A 25,858-nucleotide genomic window follows, 5' to 3' on the forward strand; every position below is an offset into this window, starting at 1 on the left:
AAATAAAATCAAGCAGCACTGTTTGATACAATAGTCTTGGTCTAGTCCCTACATTATGAACTAGTATTATATAGACTTGTATCAAATGGTGAAAACTTAGCTTCCAAAACGAGACTTATTTAACAATTATAAAATATGAAGAAACTTCTTCAATATATAAATCAATAGCTTTAATTTTTTTAACTGTCTTACTTAAGAGGAATGATGTATATGTCCCTGAAACCAAAGTAATTTTGCATATGCCTTTTTTAATCACCAAAGAAGTAATTGTTGAAAGATAGTAAAAGACATAAACACACATTGTCATCTCTGTGGCTCATTGTAGTGGCCTTATTAGCTTTAGCAAAAAGAAGCAATTGTTCTTCTCATAAAATCAGTATCCTGTCCATTCCACTACTTTGAAATATCATCATCAAAATCATTAAGACACATCCTATTAACTTGGACCATGGATTTCTATACATAAAATACCAACCGGGAGTCTTTGTTTTTGAGTACGAGTTTTGAAAAATTAAAACATCTTTGTTAAATCTTTATTTATGAACCCTAACATAGAAAAAAGCACATCATTTATACCTTAAATAAGGGATTAATCTTGGTGATTGATTTGTTGAACAGTTATTGAGCTTTAATGATGCCATTATTTTTAATCAAAGCAAAAAGCTATGAAGATTTTTCTGAAAGACATTTCACCATAGGCAGCAACAAAAAAGTATATTTCTTAGTCATTAGTGATCCGATTGACCTCTTTTGGCAGGACATAAGGTTTAAATTGTCTAGATACAACCAATTAGATATGAAATGGCTTATTACATGGATTTGTGACTCACAATCAAGAAGAAAGGCAAAGCCCATCTCCCATTGTTATAAAAGGTCTCTACTGTTTCCTAATCTATGCTGATTCTGCCAATCATTCTTCTGATCTCTTGATTCAATGGTTTTAAGATTCACTTTATAGCAAATATTTAAGACACATCAAGTGATGTAGCAGATGTGCTTGGTGCCCTGCCCTTATTTCTTCATCATTTACCACTTCCACGCAGGAAAGCTCCACTTTCAGCTGCCAGCGACTGTAATTCTGTCTGAACACTTTCTGTGGTAGCCAGAGCCTACTCTGCCTACACATGGGTCATACCAGAAGATACTGGGGGATTTTCCTGAGTAACTCTCAACCAATGACTGACGAGTTGATAAATACTCTGACTCCCCTCCCCTAGGACAGGATAACTCTAAGATATGTTGTATATAGCCTCCTAGAGTTCCCAGGTGGAACTGAAGTCGAATTCCCTATGGTGTAACTTGCTAGATATACACTGTTTTTTAGCTTCTCTCTCTTTCCTGACTTACTTCCCCACTCCCCTAGTACTTCTGTAATAAAATACTCACATTTGAATCCTTATCTCTCTATTCTAAGTTGCTTCTGAGACAACCCACAGTAAGACAAGGGGATATAAACATGAATACAATGGGAGTTCTACTTTTAAGGAATACAGTCTATAACAGAAAACCATTAATAAACACAACCAACAACAAAAAGAGTAACTAAGAGGAGAAATACACAATGTTACATTGTAAACAGGGGTGTGCCGGCCCAGGCAAAGATGATAATCTATAGAGTTTTAAATGTGTTGTGCACTACTGGAATGTTAGCTAATGGTTCTTCCTGTAACTCTAAATATTATCCTCATCAGTGAAAAGTGGCAAGACTTTCTCTAATAGTCACCTAGTCTAAGAAAGTCATCTTACAAGGGTAACAAAGAGGGTAGGAGTATAAGCTTTCTTCAATTTCATGACAGCTAAAGAGGAATCAGAATAACATTATAGCGATTCTACCTGACCAGTGAATTAAAACTACAGTTAATATAAAATGGAATTTATCCTTGTATCAACCTTTTTGACAACGAATCAACCCTCAAGGCAAATATGTGGAGAGCAAAATGAAATCAATATTCTGGCCATTGTTTGTCATTAGTTTCTGACACACAAGGAGTTGGCTATTGCAATGCAACAGCAGTGAACAAAAAATCAGGCAGTATTGGAGAGCAATTTTTAGGAGGTCGTGTTGTAGAATAATCAAGTAGATACCTTAGCTTAAATGATCAGGGAAGGCCTGACTTAAGAGGATGAGGAGGGCAAGCATCCCAGGGAACAACTCGTGCAAAATCACCTGGCCTTTGCATGTTCAAGCAACTGCATGTAGTTTAATCACTTTTTGCTTGGGTGATATATCTTTGACTTACTCTTCAGAAGTGATCAAAATATGACAATACTGAAAATCAAGTGGTGTGTGTCAATAAGATTGGCAGGAGCCAGACTACATTGGGCTTTACAAGTAGTTTAGATTTTATGCTGCTTTTAAGAAGCACTGACAGCATTTAAGGAAAATGGTGACATGATCTAAATTTCAACAATGCGGTGTTTTTTCTAGAATAGATCATAGGGCAGAAAGAGTAGAAGTAGGGAGACTGGCTAGGTAATAATTGCAGTAAATCCTAATAAGCAACAGTGATAGTACTAATACTAGTAGTGGGAGTAGATAGATTCTTAATTTATCAGTTAAGCTGTTTCTGGGTACAAGTAACAAAACACCCAACCTAAGATGTCTTAAATAAGGACATTTGGTTTTAGATCTCACGTTTAAGTCTTTAATCCACCTTGAGTTAATTTTTGTGTAAGGTGTAAGGAAGGGATCCAGTTTCAGCTTTCAGTGTATGGCTAGCCAGTTTTCCCAACACCATTTATTAAATAGGGAATCCTTTCCCCATTGCTTGTTTTTGTCAGGCTTGTCAAAGATCAGATGGTTGTAGATGTGTGGTGTTATTTCTGAGGCCTCTGTTCTGTTCCATTGGTTTACATATCTGTTTTGGTACCAGTACCATGCTGTTTTGGTTACTGTAGCCTTGTAGTATAGTTTGAAGCCAGGTAGTGTGATGCCTCCAGCTTTGTTCTTTTTGCTTAGGATTGTCTTGGCTATGCAGGCTCTTTTTTGGTTTCATATGAAATTTAAAGTAGGTTTTTCCAATTCTATGAAGAAAGTCAATGGTAGTTTGATGGGAACAGCATTGAATCTGTAAATTACTTTGGGCAGTATGGCCATTTTCACGATATTGATTCTTCCAATCTATGAGGATGGAATGTTTTTCCATTTGTTTGTGTCCTCTCTTATTTCCTTGAGCAGTGGTTTGTAGTTCTCCTTGAAGACGTCCTTCACACCCCTTGTAAATTGTAGTCCTAGGTATTTTATTCTCTTTGTAGCAATTGTGAATGGGAGTTCACTCATGATTTCGCTTTTTGTCTGTTCTTGGTGTATAGGAATGCTTGTGATTTTTGCACATTGATTATGTATCCTGATACTTTGCTTAAGTTGCTTATCAGCTTAAGGAGACTTTGGGTTGAGACAATGGGGTTTTCTAAATATACAACCATGTCATCTACAAACAGAGACAATTTGACTTCCTCTCTTCCTATCTGAATACCCTTTATTTCTTTCTCTTGCCTGATTGCCCTGGCCAGAACTTCCAATACTATGTTGAATAGGAGTGGTGAGAGAGGTCATCCTTGTCTTGTACCGGTTTTCAAAGGGGATGCTTCCAGTTTTTGCCCATTCAGTATGACATTGGCTGTGGGTTTGTCATAAGTAGCTCTTACTATTTTGAGACGTAAAACCATAAAAACCCTAAAAGAAAACCTAGGCAATAACATTCAGGACACAGGCATGAACAAAGGCTTCATGACTAAAACACCAAAGAAATGGCAACAAAAGCCAGAACTGACAAATGGGATCTAATCAAACCAAAGAGCTTCTGCACAGCAAAAGAAACTATCATCAGAGTGAACAGGTAACCTACAGAATGGGAGAAAATTTTTGCAATCTGTCCAAATGTATCCTTTGTCTATCTTTGGATAGCTAAAATATCCAGACTCGACAAAGAACTTAAACAAATTTACAAGAAAAAAACAAACAGCCCCATCAAGAAGTGGGCAAAGGATATGAACAAATACTTCTCAAAAGAAGACATTTATGCAGCCAACAAACATATGAAAAAGTGCTCTTTATCACTGGTCATTAGAGAAATGCAAATCAAAACCACAATGAGATACCACCTCATGCCAGTTAGAATGGCGATCATTAAAAAGTCAGGAAACAACAGATGCTGGGGAGGATGTGGAGAAATAGGAACGCTTTTACACTGTTGGTGGGAATGTAAATTAGTTCAAACATTGTGGAAGACAGTGTGGCGATTCCTCAAGGATATAGAACTAGAAATACTTGAAACAAGGATATAGAACTAGAAATACTAGAAAAGTGGGTGAATGATATGAACAGACACTTCTCAGAAGAAGACATTTATACAGCCAACAAACATATTTTTAAAAAGCTCATCATCACTAGTCATTAGAGAAATGTAAATCAAAACCACAGTGAGATACCATCTCATGCCAGTTTGAATGATGATCACTAAAAAGTCAGGAAACAACAGATGCCAGAGAGGATGTGGAGAAATAGGAACACTTTTACACTGTTGGTGGGACTGTAAATTAGTTCAACCACTGTGGAAGTCAGTGTGGCGATTCCTCAAGGATCTAGAACCAGAAATACCATTTGGCCCAGCAATCCCATTACTGGGTATATACCCAAAGGATTATAAATCATTCTATAAAGACACATGCACACGTATGTTTATTGCAGCACTGTTCACAACAGCAAAGACTTGGAACCAACCCAAATGGCCATCAATGATAGACTGGATAAAGAAAATGCGGCACATATACACCATGGAATACTATGCAGCCACAAAAAGGATGAGTTTATGTCCTCTACAGGGACGTGGAGGAAGCTGGAAACCATCATTCTCAGCAAACTAACACAAGAACAGAAAACCAAACACCGCATGTTTTCACTCATAAGTGGAAGTTGAACAGTGATAATACATGGACACAGGGAGGAGATCACACACTGGAGTCTGTCAGGGGGTGGCGGACTAGGGGAGGGATAGCATTAGGAGAAATACCTAATGTAGATGATGCATTGATGGGTCAGCAAACCACAATGGCACATGTATACCTATGTAACAAACTTGCACATTCTGCACATGTAACTCAGAACTTAAAGTATAATTTAAAAAAGTTAAAAATAAGAACGTTTGTAGGCTTGTTTTACAGGAAGCCTTGTCCTAGAGCAAGTTCAATGACATCATCAAAGAATCCTCTTCCAGACTTTCTAATCTTCACCCTCAAACTGCAATAGTTGTTATATGACTGTCACTAGCAATTGAGACTACATGCTCCCTTATTTATATTTGGAGGGAAAGGCTGGCTTTGTGTGCTATTTTATGAAGCAGGATTTTTCTTTGCCAGATGCTCCTAGCCCCACTTTTGATTCATTGCCCCAAATTTATTTAAAGCTGTCCATCCTTGTATCCAATCACTTGTACGGGGCACGGGATTACTAAGATTGGCTTAAGATGAAACAGACCCCACCCTGAGCTGGGAATGGTGTTGGCTTGCCTTGTGAAAGAAGGCTTGGCCCATGTGAAAGAAAGATGGATATCTAACCGTTTGGGGGGCGGGGGAGGCAGGGGAGATGAGGATTCATTAGGAAAGGGGAAGGGAAGAATGGAAAAGGCAAGCACTGTACTAACTACATGAAATATGCATTTGAGGCAGAGTTGATAGGGCTCACCAATGGACTGGATATTGGGAGAACAGAAGATTCAATAAGTTTCTATATTTTTGGCTTAAACAATTGGGTTGAATGTGGGTCTATTTACTGAGGTGGGGAAGACTGGAGGAAAGATCAGGTTTGAGAAGGATAATGAAGGGTTCTCTTCTCATCAAGTTAATTTTAACTCAGACATGGAGAGGTAATCAAGTTGTTAGTTGAATATATGAGATTAGAGTTTCAGGGACAGGTCAAAACAGGAGATTTGGAATCATACATGTGGAATTTGTTTAAAAGCAACTGACACTGGTGAGATTACTAAAGAGAACATATGGATACAGCAAGAAGTAAACTCAGGACACTTAAAGGCAGAGTGCAATAGGAGCCATTAAGGTAGCTGGAAAATCCAAGGCCAGTCCCCCAGCATCATGTGTATGGGTGGAATGAGGGTGGTGCTAATTGTCAGCTCTCTGCCAAGTGGGTGGGATGTGTTACCTCTCTCAAAATGGGAAGTGTGGAACAGGAAGGATATAAATGTTTAAAAATATACAGTGCAGACGACAACATGCTGTAGAAAGCATTATTAATATAACATTCAATCTTTCAAAAGGGACTTGGCTCATTATGATAGTCCTCTAAACTTTTAGTGGGAATAGGATGGACATGGCATCCCCTACAGCAATTCTATGCCAAGGCCTAATGAAAAATGCTGACCATTATTACATCTACAATTTCATTTCAAACAGAACTGAATTTTGGAAAATAATTATGAAAAATTATACGGGAAAAAAGGGAGTCATTGCTAACAGAAACATTTATGTCTGTATCAATAAAAACTTCTACCATGGAGTAAATTTGCAGCAAACTTCATTTTTTCTGTGTATCTACTCAACTAAAATTTAAGGAGCATTTATGTAAGACTATATTAAGTGCTGTTGAAAGAGAAACCCTAAGTTGTGCAGAATAGTCCCTTCCATTGAAGACATTTTTTGTTTTGTTTTGTTTGGAACCACTTCCTGAGTGACTATGGGCAAATTATTCAGCATCTTGGTGCTTTTCTTCATATATGAAATGTACATGATAACATTACCTATCTCAGGGTTGTTGTGGAGATTAACACATATAAATAGCTGAGAACAATGTCTGGTACATCAGTAAGCATCAGTTATTAAGGGGAGGTAAGGCAACTCCCATATAAGTGGTAGCATGGCTCAGTAAAAAAAAAAAAAAAAAATTGATTGATTACCACCACTATATTATCACATGCTAATCTTCAGCTCAGCCCTGCAGGGATTCTTTCCATTTTATAGAACAGGAAAACTGTTAACAGGCTGTTCTGAAACTTAACACACAACTAGTAAGTGGTCTAATTATGAGTCAAACCTTGAAGTAACATCAGAACTCATGCACTTTCCAAAATATCTGCAAGAAACCCAAGAGTCCGGAAACCTAGATTCTAGCTCTGTATATGCCACCTATTAGCTGTTGCAATCCTGGGCCCTTTTACTTCCTAACTTACTCTGAGACTATTTTCTATTTGACAAAATTGTTTACAATAAACAGGCCTCTCCTCCCTGCTTCACAGGGTGGGTCACTGTGAAGGTCAAATGAGAGAAATCTATAAATTGTAAAATTTCAAATAATAATTTTTTTCATCTGCCTGACTAATCTCCTTTCCTACTTCAGATGTGTTTTTATCATCCTGATGTCAAATACCAATTTTCGGGTACCCAATCCTTAACAACTACTACCTAAATTTTGATATTTAATTAAGGACAAAACACTGGATAACTACAAATAACCCATTAAAGCCTCTGCTCAACTCCTATGAGGTTTCAAAATTATACCTCAATAATTTAAAATCATCACATTAAGTGGCCATCATTCAGGCCATCACTTAATAGTGTCAGTAATCTGATACTGTTAGGGTGACCACATCCTGTAACCACAGACCAAAATATTGAGAAAATGCACATCAAAATACTTCTTAGCATGTTACAACATTAACATAGCTGCCTGTGCTTCATTATATTTATAAAAATATCACTTACCTTATACAAAAATTAATTCAAGATGGATTAAAGACTTAAATATTAGACCTAAAACCATAAAAACCCTAGAAGAAAACCTAGGCATTACCATTCAGGACATAGGCATGGGCAAGGACTTCATGTCTAAAACACCAAAAGCAATGGCAACAAAAGCCAAAATTGACAAATGGGATCTAATTAAACTAAAGAGCTTCTGCACAGCAAAAGAAACTACCAGCACAATGAACAGGCAACCTACAGAATGGGAGAAAATTTTTGCAACCTACTCATCTGACAAAGGGCTAATATCCAGAATCTACAATGAACTCAAACAAATTTACAAGAAAAAAACAAACCCCATCAAAAATTGGGTGAAGGATATGAACAGACACTTCTCAAAAGAAGACATTTATGCAGCCAAAAGACACATGAAAAAATGCTCATCATCACTAGCCATCAGAAAAATGCAAATCAAAACCACAATGAGATACCATCTCACACCAGTTAGAATGGCAATCATTAAAAAGTCAGGAAACAACAGGTGCTGGAGAGGATGTGGAGAAACAGGAACACTTTTACACTGTTGGTGGGACTGTAAACTAGTTCAACCATTGTGGAAGTCAGTGTGGCGATTCCTCAGGGATCTAGAACTGGAAATACCATTTGACCCAGCCATCCCATTACTGGGTATAGACCCAAAGGACTATAAATTATGCTGCTATAAAGACACATGCACACGTATGTTCATTGCGGCACTATTCACAATAGCAAAGACTTGGAACCAACCCAAATGTCCAACGATAGACTGGATTAAGAAAACGTGGCACATATACACCATGGAATACTATGCAGCCATAAAAAATGATGAGTTCATGTCCTTTGTAGGGACATGGATGAAATTGGAAATCATCATTCTCAGTAAACTATCGCAAGGACAAAAAACCAAACACCGCATGTTCTCACTCATAGATGGGAACTGAACAATGAGAACACATGGACACAGGAAGGGGAACATCACACTCTGGGGACTGTTGTGGGGTGGGGAGAGGGGGGAGGGATAGCATTAGGAGATATACCTAATGCTAAATGACGAGTTAATGGGTGCAGCACACCAGCATGATGTATACATATGTAACTAACCTGCACATTGTGCACACGTACCCTAAAACTTAAAGTATAATAATAATTAAAAAAAAAAAAGTATCACTTATCCATTCATAACTTTTATACTTTCCAAAGTTCTTTGGTGTTCCTTATTCCATTTGATCATCTAGCAGTTCTGTTAGGCAGGCAAGGTAGCTTTATGCTTGTCTTAAAAGCAGAAACATATTTATGCTCAAAATCATTTTGAAGTATAACTTGTATTTCAGGCCACCAACCCCTATTTTGGTATCTGCACTGCATTGTTACATAAATTTTACATTTGAAATTACTCAACACTACAGATTGATTGTAGTTCTTAGTAACAACATTTACATTTGAAAATATTCCTAAAAAATACCCCGTACATTTAAGTCATCACAAAGAATCCTTTACAAACCAAATTAAATCTCCCATTCACAAAAGTGATGTGGCAACAGCTATCACTCTGTGAAAACTCAGTTGTACTAAATGAGCCTGCTATGTAGTACCTGAAAATATGCACTTGTTGATAAAGTATCTTGAGCCCACTTCCTCAATTTTAATAGAAGACACCATTCTTACTGTGATTAAACTACTTTGGACTTTAAGTACCAATAATACGCTAACAACCATTAATAATATTATTAATGGCTCAGGAACTAAGTAAATTACAGCAATTTAAAATGATTAATATTTTTAAAACACAGGTTTTGAAAGGTCACCTTATAAATGTCAGCAAATGTTGCCTAAGCTATCAAAATACAGAAGAGATTAAGGTTCAACGTGATGTAAAAGAAATTCCTTATAAAATAGAAGTAACAATTAATTGATGTGGTTTAAGAAAAGTACTGAATTGGGAATCAGGTGAAATCTACTCCAGATCATTTAACCTGAGCCTCACTCAGTTAACATTAAAAAAAAAAAGAAAATTTCATAATATGCAATTTTACTATCTATATATAATAAGGTTTTGGAAAATCATGACAAGAAAATTGATTAGAGGCAAAAGATTAAGACTTCTGAACCAAACCAAGATTATATCGAAACATTTATTTTTTGTGTTACAAAAACACAAATAAATCCAAGCAGATAATGAAATAAACACATTTTTTTAGTGTCCCATCCTGGGTTCTCTGCCCTAGAATGTATTAAGCAGGTCAAGTTTAGGTTACTTCAACACTTCTTCTGGATGCTATGAAGTCTCCATCTTATAACCATGTTTCTCTAGTTCAGCTCTAAGATAAAACAGAAAGAACATCACTAGGTATTCTTTATAATAAACATTCTTTTAGAAACAATACAATAAATAAGCAAATAAATGAGCTATGCCTGAGACATCAATTTACAATACCACTGAATAGTTTTACTTTTGTCTCTGAAAAAAAAAATAAGAAAATTGGATATGAGTCAATATAATACTATAAAATTTTGCTTTTCCCATTATTTAACTTGTATTTTATCTTCCTTAATTTTCTTATAAGTCTATTTGTGGAAGAAATGTGAGGGACTTACTGCTATCCTTCAAATACTTTCCAAATGCTGTATGAATGTTCTGTTCCTAATAAATATTTAAACATAAGTTTTGAGACTCATTAACCTCAGGCAAAGTACACATCACTATCAAACCTTTAGGGATTTTATAATGATCATAACAGGTATTACTATATTACTGTTGTATATGCAGAAAGAATAAACAGATTGCTTTCCATATTGACATATATCTATTGCTCTAACCTTATTTGCCACAATTCAAAGTTTATGACAAAATTAGTAGATGGCTAATCCATGATAAAACACTGAGTAAATTTAAAGTATGATTAATATGCTTTACATCATTACATCCAATAAGATAGACATTTGTTCTCAAGTAAATTTGGCTTAGACACCACTACACTATTCCAATGCAAACACATGACCGGAATAATGTATAGTATTTAGCATTCATTTCTCAAAACTCCTTTGCTTTCCTAAAATTTTTAGTTATTTAGAATACAAATAGTGAACTAATTTCCATAAATTATATCAAGGCCACAGATTGTTCAAATGAATCATCCTTGTCTTCTGCTAGGGTATAGTATGGGGTGGTGGTATAAACCCTGGATTAGGAGTCAAGACTCCAGTGCAAGACTCTGACTCTGGCCCTTCCTTTGCTAACTAATTTGCTTCCTTTGGGCCCTTCCCCTGCCCCTCAGGAAACTGGAGATTATAGTATCTGCCCTTCATTTATAACAACTTATCTCCATTGTTTTGAGAGCTAAATGAGAGAAAGTTATACAAATGTAATGTAGTATACATTAAAATAAGAGTTAAGGCTGAAAGGAAAAGCTAAAAGATTCTGATGATCACAGAAAACTCAAATGTTTCATACAGAAACTCTTGCTGCCAATCTTTAGGGAATGTGGTAACTGTCTTTGAATTTTATCTCATGTTAAAATTTTATAATTTATTTAAAATAAAAGTAATTTTACAACTTTCTTAAACCTTAGTTTTCTACTCTGTAGAATATTCACTTTAACAGCAGCAACAATAACAATGAACAAAAAAACCCCAAAGTTCAACCTACAATTTAAGTAACAAGTATACCAAATCTGTCCTTCAGGTTTGTGTCTATTGGCCTTCCTAATGGGAGGTGGCTGGTCACTAACTGCATGTATAAATTGTTTACAAACACAAACAAGATGATGAAATGCTCTTCTATCAGCTAAATTCTTAGAGAAGATGAAAAATTCTTTGCTAGAATTTAAAAAAACCAAAAGAAAAAAATTGAGGCCACCAACTACAAAACAAAAACACTAATAATCATGAGGCTGCTGAATGGAAAAATCAACAAAGACAAAAATAGAAAACCTCAGCACAACTGTTAATATCATACGACATACACAGTGAACATACACTATCTGAAACGAAAACAGCAGCAGTCTTTGTGCAACAAAACAAGAAAAAAGACTAATGGCCACTAGTAGGTTTGAAAAGTCCTCTTACTATCCAAGAAACTACTCAGCTTTATGACAATGACTATATCTGATTTGGTAAATCAGGAACTATACTGGCTTTTTTGTTGTTGTTGCGATGGGGTCTTGCTCTGTCGCCCAGGCTGGAGTGCACTGGTGCCATCTCGGCTCACTGCAAGCTCCGCCTCCCAGGTTTATGCCATTGTCCTGCCTCAGCCTCCCTAGTAGCTGGGACTACAGGCGCCCACCACCAGGCCCAGCTAATTTTTTTGTATTTTTAGTAGAGACGGGGTTTCACCATGTTAGCCAGGATGGTCTCGATCTCCTGACCTCGTGATCCACCGGCCTCGGCCTCCCAAAGTGCTGGGGTTACAGGTGTGAGCCACCGCACCTGGCCTACACTGGCTTCTTAGAGTTTTTATGTAAGACGTGAAATAGGGTTGAGAAAAATCATACTACTACCTATTTCTCTTAATACATAAACAAATGATATCAGAAGCTGCAAAAACAGAATGACTTTGAGTTACCTGGAAGCACGAAGTGGCCTTATTCTTTCTACTTCTGTTAAAGGTAATTACACGGAAAGAGAAAGAGGAACGTGGAAAGTGGGTGGCCTGCTACATGGACAGTTTTTATTTAACACACACTTACCACAGTCTAAGCACTCTACACATGTTAAATCACTTAAACGTTATAATAACTCTAGCAGTAAAGCACTAATTATCATCTGAGTTTTATGTGTGACCAAAGTAGGTCACAGAAAGGCTAAGTGAGTTGCCCAAGGTTCATATGGCTAAATAGGAGGCAGATCTGGGGTTGGAACCCCAGCAATCTGATTCACACTAGAGTCTGAGATGCCTCTCCACTGTTAAATAGGATTAGGACCAAATAACATCAGACAACAGTAAACTCCATTCTTTACCATGACTTATGACACTATGTTAAGGGTTTCCATGTACTTTACAGAAAAGACTAGGAAGAATAACTTTGTGTGAGTCTTTTAATCAAGACAAATTTTTTAAAGCAAGGATTGTGCAAGGCAGTTTTATTCAATATGGTAGTCATATGTGGCTATTTTAATTGAATAAAACAAAAAATTCAGTCCCTTAGCTGTGCTAGCCACATTTCATGTGCTTAGTAGCCAAATGTAACTGATTGCTTCTATACAGCAGCTTCTCAAACATTTCCATCACTACAGCAAGTTCTATTTGACACCACTGGCAATGTGGCAACAATCTTAGTGAGGAAAAAACTCATGACTCAAATGGGGAAATAAAAAGAAAAATCTTATTCACTAATGGAGGCATCAAGATTTATATACCTCAGGCAAAAAACAACAACAGTGAAAAAACAACAAAAATAGATTTATATACCTATAGAAATCCACAAACCTAAAGGCAGAAACACAAGAGTACATAATGGCACTGTGGGGGTGTATTATAAAAACAGTAAGCCACAAATATATAATGTTCTATTTCTAAACCAATAAAAAGGCAACACGTAATGATGTGAAATCTAATTATCAATACATTTACTACTGAAAGTTTCTTGGTAAAAATTACAGTATTCAACAATGTATCAATCAGTTTTAAGAGAAAAGTGCTAATGAAAGACATAAAAGAAACAAAACTTCAAAGAAATTTGACTATTTTGAATGTCAAAGGAAGAAAACTTGTTTAGCCTCAATTTCAAAATGTCAAAAACATATCAGGAAAAAAACTCTGACACGTGATTAAGAACACAGAGTAGAGATCAACAGCATTTGGAAGACCTGAAAATAAATAGTCTAATGATATTTATTTTCATAATGATGAAATAAATGATGCCAAGGAGGAACAAAAGGGAATGTATATTTTTCAAAAGCTAGTAGGGTGTTCTCTAACGTGGCTCATTTTTTGAAGGACATAAAACAAAGACAGATATAAAAAGAAAGTGCATGAGCTTGTACACATAGAATTAATCTGATCCTCGAAATAAACTGAAATCTGTAAAAAGAACAGAAGGGGCTTCTAAGAGCCATATACTGATCATGAAGAATGAGAAAGAGCAGGTCCAATGCTTGGAACAGATGATGTAACATTAACAGATTTTAGAGAAAAAGCAGGATTATTGTTCAATAGCTATCATTTTTATCTTGTCCATAAAACTATAAAAGGAAAAACAACATAATTAAGACAAAATTGAAAACTAAGACAGGTAAGATAACTGCATTAAGGCAGTTTAAAATCTCAAGGCTCTGGATAATTACATCTCAGGGTACTAGAAGAACCAAAAGATGTAGTCAAAAATCAGTCAGCAATATTTGAGACACGGAAATGAAAAATTGTAGAAGTATCAGTATAACAGTGAAAGGTAAAGTATAATATTTCTAAAAATGAGAAAAAAGTAGATGGGTAAAATTATTATCAGTCTCCAGCAAAATTCTAAGTCTTTATAGAGCCAATAAAAAAAAATGCAGTGTAGGAGCTGGTGCTACTGCATCACTATTAGAAATCAAAGTTTAAAAATTTATTATAAACTATTTCACTTTCTGTTTGAACATGCTTACGAGACTAGTAAATTAGAAGACTGGAATACATATATCTTCTATATCTTTACTTGAGCAAAGTATATGACAGTCTATTTATTCTTGTAGCCAAGACAAATAAATACAGGCTGAATCAAAATAAAATTAGGAGGGAAAAAAAGTCTCTTCAACAAATGGTGCTGGAAAGACTAGACATCTATCTATATGCAGAAGAATGAGCTGAAGCCCTATTTCATAACATATACAAAAATTAACCCAAAGCAAAGACTGACATGTAAGAGCAAAAACTATAAAGCTCTTAGAAGAAAACAAAGATAAATCTTCATTACATTGAATTTGCCAATGAATTCTTAAATATGACACCAAAAGCACAAATAACAAAAGAAAAAATAGATTAAAATACGGCTATAATTTAAAACAAAAAAGAAAAATAAGTTTTGGCAAGGATGTGGAGAGACTGAAACCTTCACACCCTGCTAGTACGAATGCTAGTGAGAACATAAATTGTTCAACTGCTGTAGAAAACAGCTTGGCAGTTCCTCAAAAAGTTAAATATAGAATTAACGTATGACCCAACAATTCCACTTGTTTATATATATATATATATAAAATTTCTTTTCAAAAGAATTGAAAACAGGTACTCAAATATATGTACACGTACGTTCATAGCAGCACTATCCACAATAGCTAAAAGGTGGAAACAGTCTGAATGTCCATCAACTGATGAATGTATAAAACGTGGCATATCCATATAGTATTATTATAAATTGGAATATACAATATGGAACCTGTATATGAATATTATTCAGCCATAAAAAGGAATGAAGTACTGATGCATGGTACAACATGAATGAACCTTGAAAACATTGTGCTAAGTGAAAAAAGGTACGCACGCAAGGTCACAATATTGTATGATTTCATTTATATGAAGCTTCCAAAACAGGCAAATACTTAGAGATAGAAAGCAGATCAGCAGCGGCCAGGGATTAGGGCAAGAAAGAACGTGGAATGACTGCTTAACAAGTACTGTGTTTCCTTTTGGGATGCTGAAAATACTGGAACTAAATAGAGACAATGGTTGCACAATATTGAGGATGTACTAGAAGCCACTGAACTGTACACTTTCAAATGCTTAATTTTATGTTACATGAATTTTACCTCAATAAATAAATGAAATCAGGTAGATTTATACATGAATATGACACAGTACATTCTCACAACCCCAATCTCCATTCCAGTTTGAGAATCACCAATCTATTAGGTCCCAGCACTCTATGATTCTAATTTCTGCTGAGTTATTTGATATTGGTAGAAAATTAACATTGACAGAATTAAATTCCTAAGGATAAGAAATAGCAAATATGCTTCTATTTTCCTACCTTTGTAAAAAGACCAGAAAGAATAAAAGTTGTATGCAATTACACAAAGTGTTCATGTTTAGAATCACAGGAGATGAAGACAATATGTCTTACTTTACACAGTTCAAAAACCTATTTCAAAGATTAAGTAGCTTTTAAGAGGTTAATCATCTATGTAAATTACATATTCCATGCTTATAATTAATACTGAACTACAATAAAAATCTGGCTTAAAACTTACCGTAACTGATTAGAGAAGTCATCCTCTACATTGTCATCATCCCAATTATCCTCCCAGACATGTGCATCTTCATCTTCATCTAAGCCAGCCCAGTCTAAAAATAGAAACAGATGCTGTCTAAATATTTCTCATACATTATTTCCACAATTACAAAAACTTTGAAAAGCTTGCTACTGAACACTCACAATTCAAAAACAGCTAAAACCGTATCTATGAAAAATGGTATCTTCCTTAAATCTGAGCTTATGCTGTCTAGTTCTCTCAATTCTTGAGTTTGCAGATAACCTAAAACAGAAGTTAATACAAAAAATTCTACTTGCCAAGAAACTTACAATTTCAGGAGGATATTTACTTTACTGATTTTTCTTTGAACTCATTTTTAGAAGGTCGACTTCACAATCTTTCAAAACACAACACCAACAACCCTAAAGCAAGTTGAATGGCAGGAAGATACCAGTGTGAAATTCAAAACTGCAAAACATAAGGATAACTTATATACAAATATTTAAAAGTAGACCAAACTGTAAGCCACCACTAGTATCTGCCTAATACAACTGATACAAAATTTATATTTTTAAAGGAAGAATAAACATAAACATGCATAAAGAAGAATATTGTAGTTTTTAGTTTTCTAGATTTTCTTCCTCCCTTTGGTAGTGGTAGAGGGGAGGTTTAGATTGAGATTTCAGCTTTTGTTTAGAATGGTGAGAAAGTACGTATGTATTACCACTGTTCTCTAACCTCAAATCTCAAGCTTTAAATATGCTATGTGGGTTGAGCCTGGAAATAGAAATTATCTATTTGATAGTTATTTTAAGGAGTCTTTATAAAGATGTCTAATGGAGTTTTATGTTACAAAAAAATAATTTAAATAAAGACTAGATACTATGTTCTTGAGTAAAGGGGGTGACATAACTCAAAATCACAACAGAACTGTTTCAAGGTTCTAAGACAACAAGCAGATTCTACTCAGCTTGAACCACTTCCAAATAACCAGCTTCCTAAACTGTTAAGTAGGTCGCTTCCATCTGCATTGGTCCCTAAAAAGGAAATAATCATGTGTCAAAAGATTCAAGCCAGAAATATAAAATAATATTTTACACTTTTCTGCTAACCTTGTAAGTCTTTGAAAAATACTGTAGAGCCTTATCTTTTAAAGCAACTATCTTTTAAGAAGCAAAATTTTTCATCTAATTATGATTTGATTCAAAATGTTATTTCAATAGTTATTAAGTGGTGTCTTCAAGTTGACTTTACTTCTTTTAACTTAGGGGAAAAATATTTAAGAATGGTACAATTTTTTTAGTTTATAAAGTTAAACTCTGATGATCATTTACAACAAAGATAAAGCATCTCTCCCTCATCTAATAACCATCTCACCCTATTTTAATGGCAGGGAAAGGAAAGGAAAAAGTAGAGATAAAGTCCCAGGAAAAAGGAACTGGCTCATGAAGAGGGGGAAAAAGAATACTGTGAGCAATATTTTAGGTAGAACATATAAAAAAGATTCATAACAATACCTCTATAGTTCTTTGGTATTACTATACAGTACTTCATAGTTATGACACTACTGAGTAAACAAAGATGAAAGAGCTGGCCAAATTCTTCGTTAATTATCTGATAAATCTAGATAAACTTTGTAGCCTTAATATCATTATCTTAAGCAGTAAGAAGCACTAATGTCTATGTAATAGCATACCACCCTTCCAATTATCATAGATGAGGAATCTGAGAAATAACCTTTCTATTACAACTTATTAAGCAGTTAAAATTAATATGAGCACTGTTAAGAAAAATAGTGCTAACACTGACAAACCAGAATCTATTTTGGATGGATATTTTAAACAGTATATTAACCTGGATTATGTACTTAACTATATTACATAAAAAGCTTATGTGATAGGGTATAATGCCCCAAAATAGTATGTCCAACACTTACAAATTCTCTATACTATACATACATGTTACAATATATGTAAGTTACAATACATACAAACTCTACTCAATGTATAACATGAAAAAGCTGTAACTATTGTAATCTCTGGGTTTAGCTGACATCTTCTTGGATCTCTGAATTGTGTTTTAATTTTCAACTCTAACACTACACTGACAACCAAGCAATTTTAATCACTCAGTTTTAAAGGGTTAACTCCAGAAATAGTTTTGAAAAGGACAAAATATAACCAAACAATGATACCCATGATACCTGATATACCTCATGTCTAATGCCATCCTTCAATATGTAGATGGCCTTATAAAGCATACACTTTACCTTAAACACTAAATGCACTGCCAGAATTGTGATTAATCATGTAAATAACCACAGCTGTATTTGCTTCAATGTGTATGCCTCCAGATGTGTACTGGTTTAAAAAAAAAAACAAAAAAAAAAACCCTACATTTTAAAAAGTCAGAATTGGAAATAACCAGTAACAGATGCCTAATACATAAGTTTCTAGCAATTCTTATTTTAGACGTTGTCCCAAATTGGGCTTTCTTCACTTTGGCTAGTTGAGAATTACATCTGTGACTAGCTTTAAATTTAAAAAATCTGAGCTATCCAAGATCTCACACATACTTCACCTAAGTATCACCTTGACATTTAAGTACAAAAAGAATCTTCTTTCAACTTAGAAAATTCTTTTAATACTTACTTTCCCCTACTCTGCAACATACATTTCCAAATTTCTGAAAGGCATGAAATACAGCATTTTTGAAAAAAGTAAAAAGGAAATCCCACTCATACTAAATAGGGTTGCAAATGTTCTATTCTACACCAATTTTCAAGAGCATCTAATTCTTATTCCATAAAAATAAAGGTATTCTGAACATAAACAACCTAATCTCCAACTAAGTTTCTTCAAATACAAAACATGCAAGTATATACAGAACATTACATGAAAAGAAAAATACTAAATTGAACATTCACCATCTTAGGTGTGTGTAAAAGAGAAGAGCAATACTTACAAACAGCATCACTATACTCATGAGTATGATCATGAAGCCACACCATATCCAGTGATTCTGAGATAAATTTACAAGTGTTCCTGCTGAGGGTGTATGAAACAAATTATTTTTCTTTGAAAATTTCACTTCTGTAGGTTATCATAATGCAAACACCCATATACCCTGCAGATCTAATGTCTAGTCAGTGACTAAGAAATCAATACCTAGCACGGCACCACTTTACTACTATATTTTCTCTAACAAGGACCAAAACTGTTAGTGGAGAACTTCAAAAAAAAAAAGCAAGTCATAAACAATGTTTTTATTGGCAGGCTGTTGGTGAGCTTTCAGTTGTGGCAGAGTCTGAAACAAAGGATCAAAATAACTTTATAATCATTCATAACTATTCTTACATTTTTTAAAAAGGAAATCCAAACCCAATTATTTTCATCAACAATTAAAAAAAATATAAGTCTGGCAGAATGGTTCCACTTTGTTGGTTCTCTTTGTTGATTTGGGATTTTTTTTACTTTAAGTTCTGGGATAGATGTGCAGAATGTGCAGGTCCGTTACATAGGTATACATGTGCCACAGTGGTTTGCTGCACCCATCAACCCATCACCTAGGTTTTAAGTCCCACACAAATTAGGTATTTCTCCTAATGCCATCCCTCCCCTTGCTCCCCACCCCCTGACAGGCCCAGGTGTGTGATGTTCCCCTTCCTGTGTCTACTATGTGTTCTCACTGTTCAACTTCCACTTATGAGTGAGAACATGCGGTGTTAGGTTTTCTGTTCTTGTGTTAGTTTGTTGACAATGATGGTTTCCAGCTTCATCCATGTCCCTGCAAAGGACAAGAACCCATCCTTCTTTATGGCTGTATAGTATTGCACAGTGTATACGTGCCACCTTTTCTTTAACCAGTCCGTCATTGATGGCCATTGGGATTGGTTCCAAGTCTTTGCTATTGTGAATAGTGCTTCAATAAACATTCATGTGCATGCGTCTTTATAGTAGAATGATTTATAATCCTTTGGGTATAACCCAGTAATGGGATTGCTGGGTCAAATGGTTATTTCTAGTTCTAGATCCTTGCAGAATCACCACACTGTCTTCCACAATGGTTGAACTAATTTACACTCCCACCAACAGTGTAAAAGCGTTCCTACTTCTCCACATCCTCTCCAGCATAAATTTTTAAAAATGTATTTGTTTTTTCTTTCGCTTCCTGAACCTGGTAGATTTGTGGTTTTATTTTTAATTCCATAAAATTTACAAAAACCATTACTCTCATCTTTTCCAAGCCCTTATGCCCTAGATTCATCTCATCTTGGTACCCTCATTCTGATCTACCCTTCACATTACTGAGTCAAGGGTATCCAATCTCAACTTCACCATGCATATTCTTAAGACACGCATGGGCGAAATCACAACCCCAGATTTCTTGTTATTCTCAACACCCCATATCAAACTAGTTGCTAATGCTTCATCACTTCTACCTCCCTTACTGTTGTGGCATCATTCTCTTCACTTCATTTCTAATAATAATTTATTTCGCCCTTAGTCCTCACCTGAGTTATTTCGACAATCTGCTAATTAACCTCCCTGACTCTAGTCTTTCTATCTTTTCAAATTAATTCTGCTGGGTTAATGTTTCAGCATATTGCCTAAAGGAAACTTACACATATCACTGTCATAAGCAAAACAAACAAAACATTTTAAAAACCACTTCTCATCTAGTTAATTAAGGATTAAGTCCAAACTGGTCAGAGGCTTAAAGCTTTCCATGCTTAGGCCGCAAACCACCTGCATTTGCAACTACTATTTCATAAGCAAATACAATATACATACACATTTATTTTTCACTTCAAAGCACCTACACCTTTTCCCTTCTTTTGAAAACCCCTTTCCTACGTTTCTTTTGAAAGCCCTGTTCAAAGGTTGCTACCTCGCACTGTACATAACTGGAAGTAATCTGTTTCTTTTGAACTGCTGTTGCACTTTACTATCAGTTGAAGGAAACCAAATTACATCTTACTCAGAAGCCCAACAGGTAAGAGAAACAAAGGCAATGTTGCTCTGGTTTAATTGGGGGTAGGGAGAAAAGGGCTTTGAGTCCCACCCCAGGATAAGCACTTCCAAAATACTAAAGCACTCTAGCTTGGTGTTAAAACCACTGATTCTTCTCTCCCTTGACAACTACTACTTACTAAGTTCAAAGACAAATATCTATAGAAGTCAAATTTGCTTCAAGACAGCCTCTAATTAACAGTGACCTTGGGTAAATTAAATTTTTCTGATCCCTAGGTATAAAACTTATACCTCAAAGAGCTATGAAGACTCAATGACACTGTGTATGTAAAGCACTTAGTACTGATAAATGGCAGCTAATACCATTCTCTCTGTACTTTTCAGTACCAGATTTATAAGAAACACTCAACAAATACATGTCAAATGAATAAATCCTTTATTACATGCTAATCACTGGAAAGGCAATTTGTGGGATGAGAGAGGTGAGTAGAGAAACATGTCCTAGAATATAAACAATACAATTTCCACCAAACATTACATGTACACCGGAGTACACAACCAGACAAAGGATTAAGGACATTTGGTAAATTCTAAATACTTATGAAGAAGAGTACACTCATCCCTCGGTATACTCGGGGTACTTGTTCCAGGACAGCCCAAGTATACCCAAATCTGTGTATACTCAGGTCCCATGGTTAGCCAAGTGGTAGTCAGCCCTCTCTACAGGTGGGTTCCATATCCTGTGAATATCGTACTTCCTTTTCCCATTTAGTTGAAAAAAATCTGTGTATAAATGGACCCTCACACTTCAAACCATGTTGTTAAAGGGTCAACTGTATACAGTTTTTGAAACTTATTTTCCTCTCAATGTTTTCGCAGTTCATCACATCTTTCAATGAGTAATGTTTAACAAACAAGTAGTAACATTAGACACTACTTAAACCACAATTGCTTACTGCTTGCTCATTCCATAGAACCAATGAAATAGCTAACCAAATAGTTTTTCAAAGAGTTTTTCAGTGTTTAATATCCTGGTTGACACCTCTCACTATCCCTTCCCAAGCACCAGTATCTTGATTTGGGGGTTTTTCATTCCAATCTGTATGTACCCCTAAATAATGTATGTTACTATTTTATGTGTCTATGAATAACCACATTATTGTTTAAGTACTTGTGGAAAAACACTTAATGGCAATTTTTTTTAATTTACAAGTTTCTAATACTGCAAAATAAATCAATTATCAATTCACAAATTTAACAAGCTTAATTTTGAATATATTCAAAATTACTAAATACATGTCAGACACAGCTCAAATTCTAAATAAATATTAAACATCATCCAAAATCCAAACTCCTAAGTACATTAGAGGGGAGAGAAAAAAGGAGACTAATGTTTACTGAATACCAACTTTGTGCCAGACTCTGTTTACATATGTATCATTGTTCTGGACTAAATCTTTGTACCCTGGCCCCCCCAAACCCCCCAAAAAATTCTTATGTTGAAGCCCTCATCCTCAATATGATGGTATTCGGGAGGTAATCAGGATTGAATGAGGTCTTGCGGGTAGGGCTCCCATGATGGGATTAGTGCCTTAAGAGATACCAGAGAGCATGCACTCTTTCATTCTGCCACAAGAGAACACAGCACAAAGGCAGCCTTGTGCAAGGCAGGAAGAGTGGCCTCACCAAGAACTGTATCGACCTACACTTTAATCTCAGACTCCACGGCCTCCAGAATGGGTGAGAAAATAAATCTCTGATGTTTAAGCCACCCAGTCTATGCTATTTTGTTATGGTAGCCCAGGCCAACCATTACAATAATGTAATTCTTTCATGACTCTAATAAATATTATTAGCCATATATTACGGATAATGAAATTGAGGATTAAGATGGTAACAGCTCAGAGAAAAACATAATGGTTAATCTTACTTAAAAAAATCAATCCAAATCAAAATGATACAATTTTATTTTTCATTCATGAGGTCAGTAATGACTAACATGTTTACTATCTAGTGTAGCAAGCTTATGAGGGAAAAGGTGAACTGTAGATGGAAACATAAATTGGCATAACCCTTCTCAAAGGCAATTTGAGAGTATCTGTCAAAATTTAAGATATGCCAGGTCTAAGATGAGGTGTCTAAGCCCAAGTAGAGCAAGTAGGGCATTCCTGGAGAGGGGCAGCGTGGTGTGGCTGGTGTGTCAGAGCCTGGACAGAACGAAGTCACCCACACTAGAGGATGGGAGGGTGGCCTGGCATAAAATGTGGAGCCCAAGTGGGGCAAGAAGGGCACCTGTTGGGGGCAGCAAAGATTGGTTAGGAAGGGGGATGACCAAATAGACAATACATTGAAGATAATGGAAGCCAGGTTTCTCACTATTGGAGAAGGGAATAACAAATGTAGAAAGGGAAAAAACTAGAATGAATCCAGTGGTGTTGAACTGCAATTGGAGACATCTGTGTGAACCCATGGTTTTATACATACACACACACACTCCTGTACATCCCTAGTTCCTTCCACTTAGAGGGTCTGGGAGCAGGAATATCCCAAATGCAATAAACATAAGCAAAGTGAAGACCCTGCATTCTAAATACCATTCTCCACTAAAAAGAAATCACATTGGAGCAACGGCTGATTTCACATATAAAATTAGTTTGGAATACACCTTGTGCCAGAATGCTAGGAAATGCACAAAGAATAATGGAGACATGGCAAAAGGACACAGAAGACAGCCTGAAGGAGTTCTGCATGTTCAAATATGGGACAATCTGAGAATCCAAATAATAGTTACAAATTATAACCTACTGAGTCAGAATCCACTAGTCCACACTGCTATACATTTTTTAAAAGATGAACAAGTTACAAGTTTGATGATCACTGGAATACTGTATTTACATAGTTTCAAAGTCCCTCCCCCAAAACTGCCTATTAGGAAGGGAAAATTAGTAACCTAACAATGGAAAGGCCTAACAAACACCACCTTAATAGTGATTGAAGTGAACATCCCCAGTAATGGAACAAATGAGAATAATGTTCCACCTAAAAAGATGTCATAAGAACAGAGCACCAGGACTACAATGTAGAACTTCTATCATGAGGAAATAGGCACAGTTGAGGAACATTCTACAAAATATCTGGCCTGTAGTCTTCTAAAGTGTGAAAATCATTAAAGTTAAAGACAAACAGGAAATGCTCTAGACTAAGGAAGACTAAAGAGACATGACAAGATAATGTAATCCAGGACTCTATAGTAAGACATTATTGAGACAATGGGAGAAAGCTGAAAGTGATCTGTGGGTTAGATCATACAGGTTGAGTATCCCTTATTCAAAATGCTTGAGACCAGAAGTGTTTCAAATTTTGTATTTTTTTGAATTTTGAAATACTTGCATTATATATTTACAACTGGGCATCCCAAATCCCCTAATCTGAAATTTCATGTTGGTACTCAGAAAGTTTGAGATTCTGGAGGATTTCAGATTTGGGATGCTCAACTACAGTAATGCATCAGTGCATTAATTTCCTGATTTTGATGGTTGTCTTGTGACTATGTCCTTGTAGGAAATACACATTAAAATACTCAGGAGTGATGGCCATCAGGTTGGCAACTTATTCACAAATGGTTTAGAGAAAAATGTTTGTACTGTACTTTCAACTATTCTGTAAGTTTGAGATTATTTCAAAATAAAAATTATATTATAAAAAAATGAGTCTGCCAATTCAATTTGGCAATTTCTTCTCTAGGAGTTTATCTTATAGATTAGCACACACACAAAAAGATATAAACATATTCATTATCTGTAACAGAAAAAAACAAAACAAAACCCAAGCGACAAAAACCCTAAAGCTATAAGGTTATTCACTGCAGCATATTCCATTTATTTTTTTCTTTTAAAGGCCAGGTGCAGTGGCTCACCTGTAATCCCAGCACCTGGGAAGACTGATGGGAAGACTGCTGAGGCCATTAGTTCAGTACCAGCCTGGGCAACATAATGAGACCAAATCTCCACAAAAAATTTGAAAAAACAAATTAGGTGAGGTGGCACATGCCTGTACTCCCAGCTACTAGGGAGGCTGATAGGGAGGCTGAGACAGAGGATCACTCAATCCCAGGAGTTCAAGGCCGTAATAATCTGTGACAGCGCCACTGTACTCCAGCCTGGGTGACAGAGCACCAGAGCAAGACCTTGTCTCTTAAAAAAAAAAAAACAAAAACACACACACACATATATATATAAAAGAACCAAAGAAAAAACCCTAATATCTATCAAGAAGGGACTAAATAGACTATTTAAGATGAACACAATGAGGGCATGAGGTAGACTTTTATATTGATGCAAAAATGTACCTGAGATACATTAAATAATAAAAATCAAGTAGGAGGAAATAGTATATATCGTATGTCTTCTGCGTATGTATTTAAAGGATACATACAAACAAGTACAATTTATAAATACATTCTGGAAGGATACTAAAGAAAAAAACATTTAACGTTGGTTATCACTGGGACATAAATAACTTTTTTGGGGAATGGTAGAGGGAAACTGTGTTTTTACTTTTTAATTTATACTCTCATTAAGTTTAAATTTTTACCATAAGCGGTTACTTATACAATTATCCTATATAATATACTACAAAAATATTTTAAAGAGGAAGTTAAGTAACTAGCATGAGGTGACTAGCTGAAAGTTTATGAATGGTAGATTTGAACCTAGGCCTAATCCTAGATTCATCATGCTTATTCTATCCTGGGGTTCAAAAACTTTCTTCTTGCACACAATTATCAAAAATGGACATTCAACAGGTACTCTTCAAATCATTATACAGATTACACATTTTTTCTTAAAAATTTTTAGTAACATGAGTTCTCCATTTCTTGCTACCACCATGTAACTAATTCAAATGTTTAATGGTTATGTCCACTATATTACATTTAATAATGCAAAAACAGCAAAAGCCCTTTTTGGCACTAGGTAAACTGACTAGCATGG

At 35.5% G+C, this 25,858-nt stretch overlaps 1 protein-coding gene across 3 annotated transcripts in view; it reads right to left on the bottom strand.

Annotated features, from left to right (window-relative positions):
- The window catches only part of SEM1 (SEM1, 26S proteasome complex subunit), an 88,527-nt gene that overhangs the window by 57,564 nt on the left and 5,105 nt on the right, over positions 1 to 25,858 (bottom strand). For 2 of the 3 annotated variants that reach the window (XM_055114725.2, XM_055114726.2), the window contains exon 2: positions 15,892 to 15,985. In XM_055114725.2, the coding sequence (XP_054970700.1) occupies positions 15,892 to 15,985 (94 nt within the window). Of the gene's footprint in view, positions 1 to 9,844; positions 10,050 to 15,891; positions 15,986 to 25,858 lie in introns of those variants that run through there. The other variant, XM_003809695.5, reaches the window with a different exon arrangement.

The sequence above is a fragment of the Pan paniscus genome, chromosome 6 (genome assembly GCF_029289425.2).
Source record: "Pan paniscus chromosome 6, NHGRI_mPanPan1-v2.0_pri, whole genome shotgun sequence".
Lineage (NCBI taxonomy): Eukaryota > Metazoa > Chordata > Mammalia > Primates > Hominidae > Pan > Pan paniscus.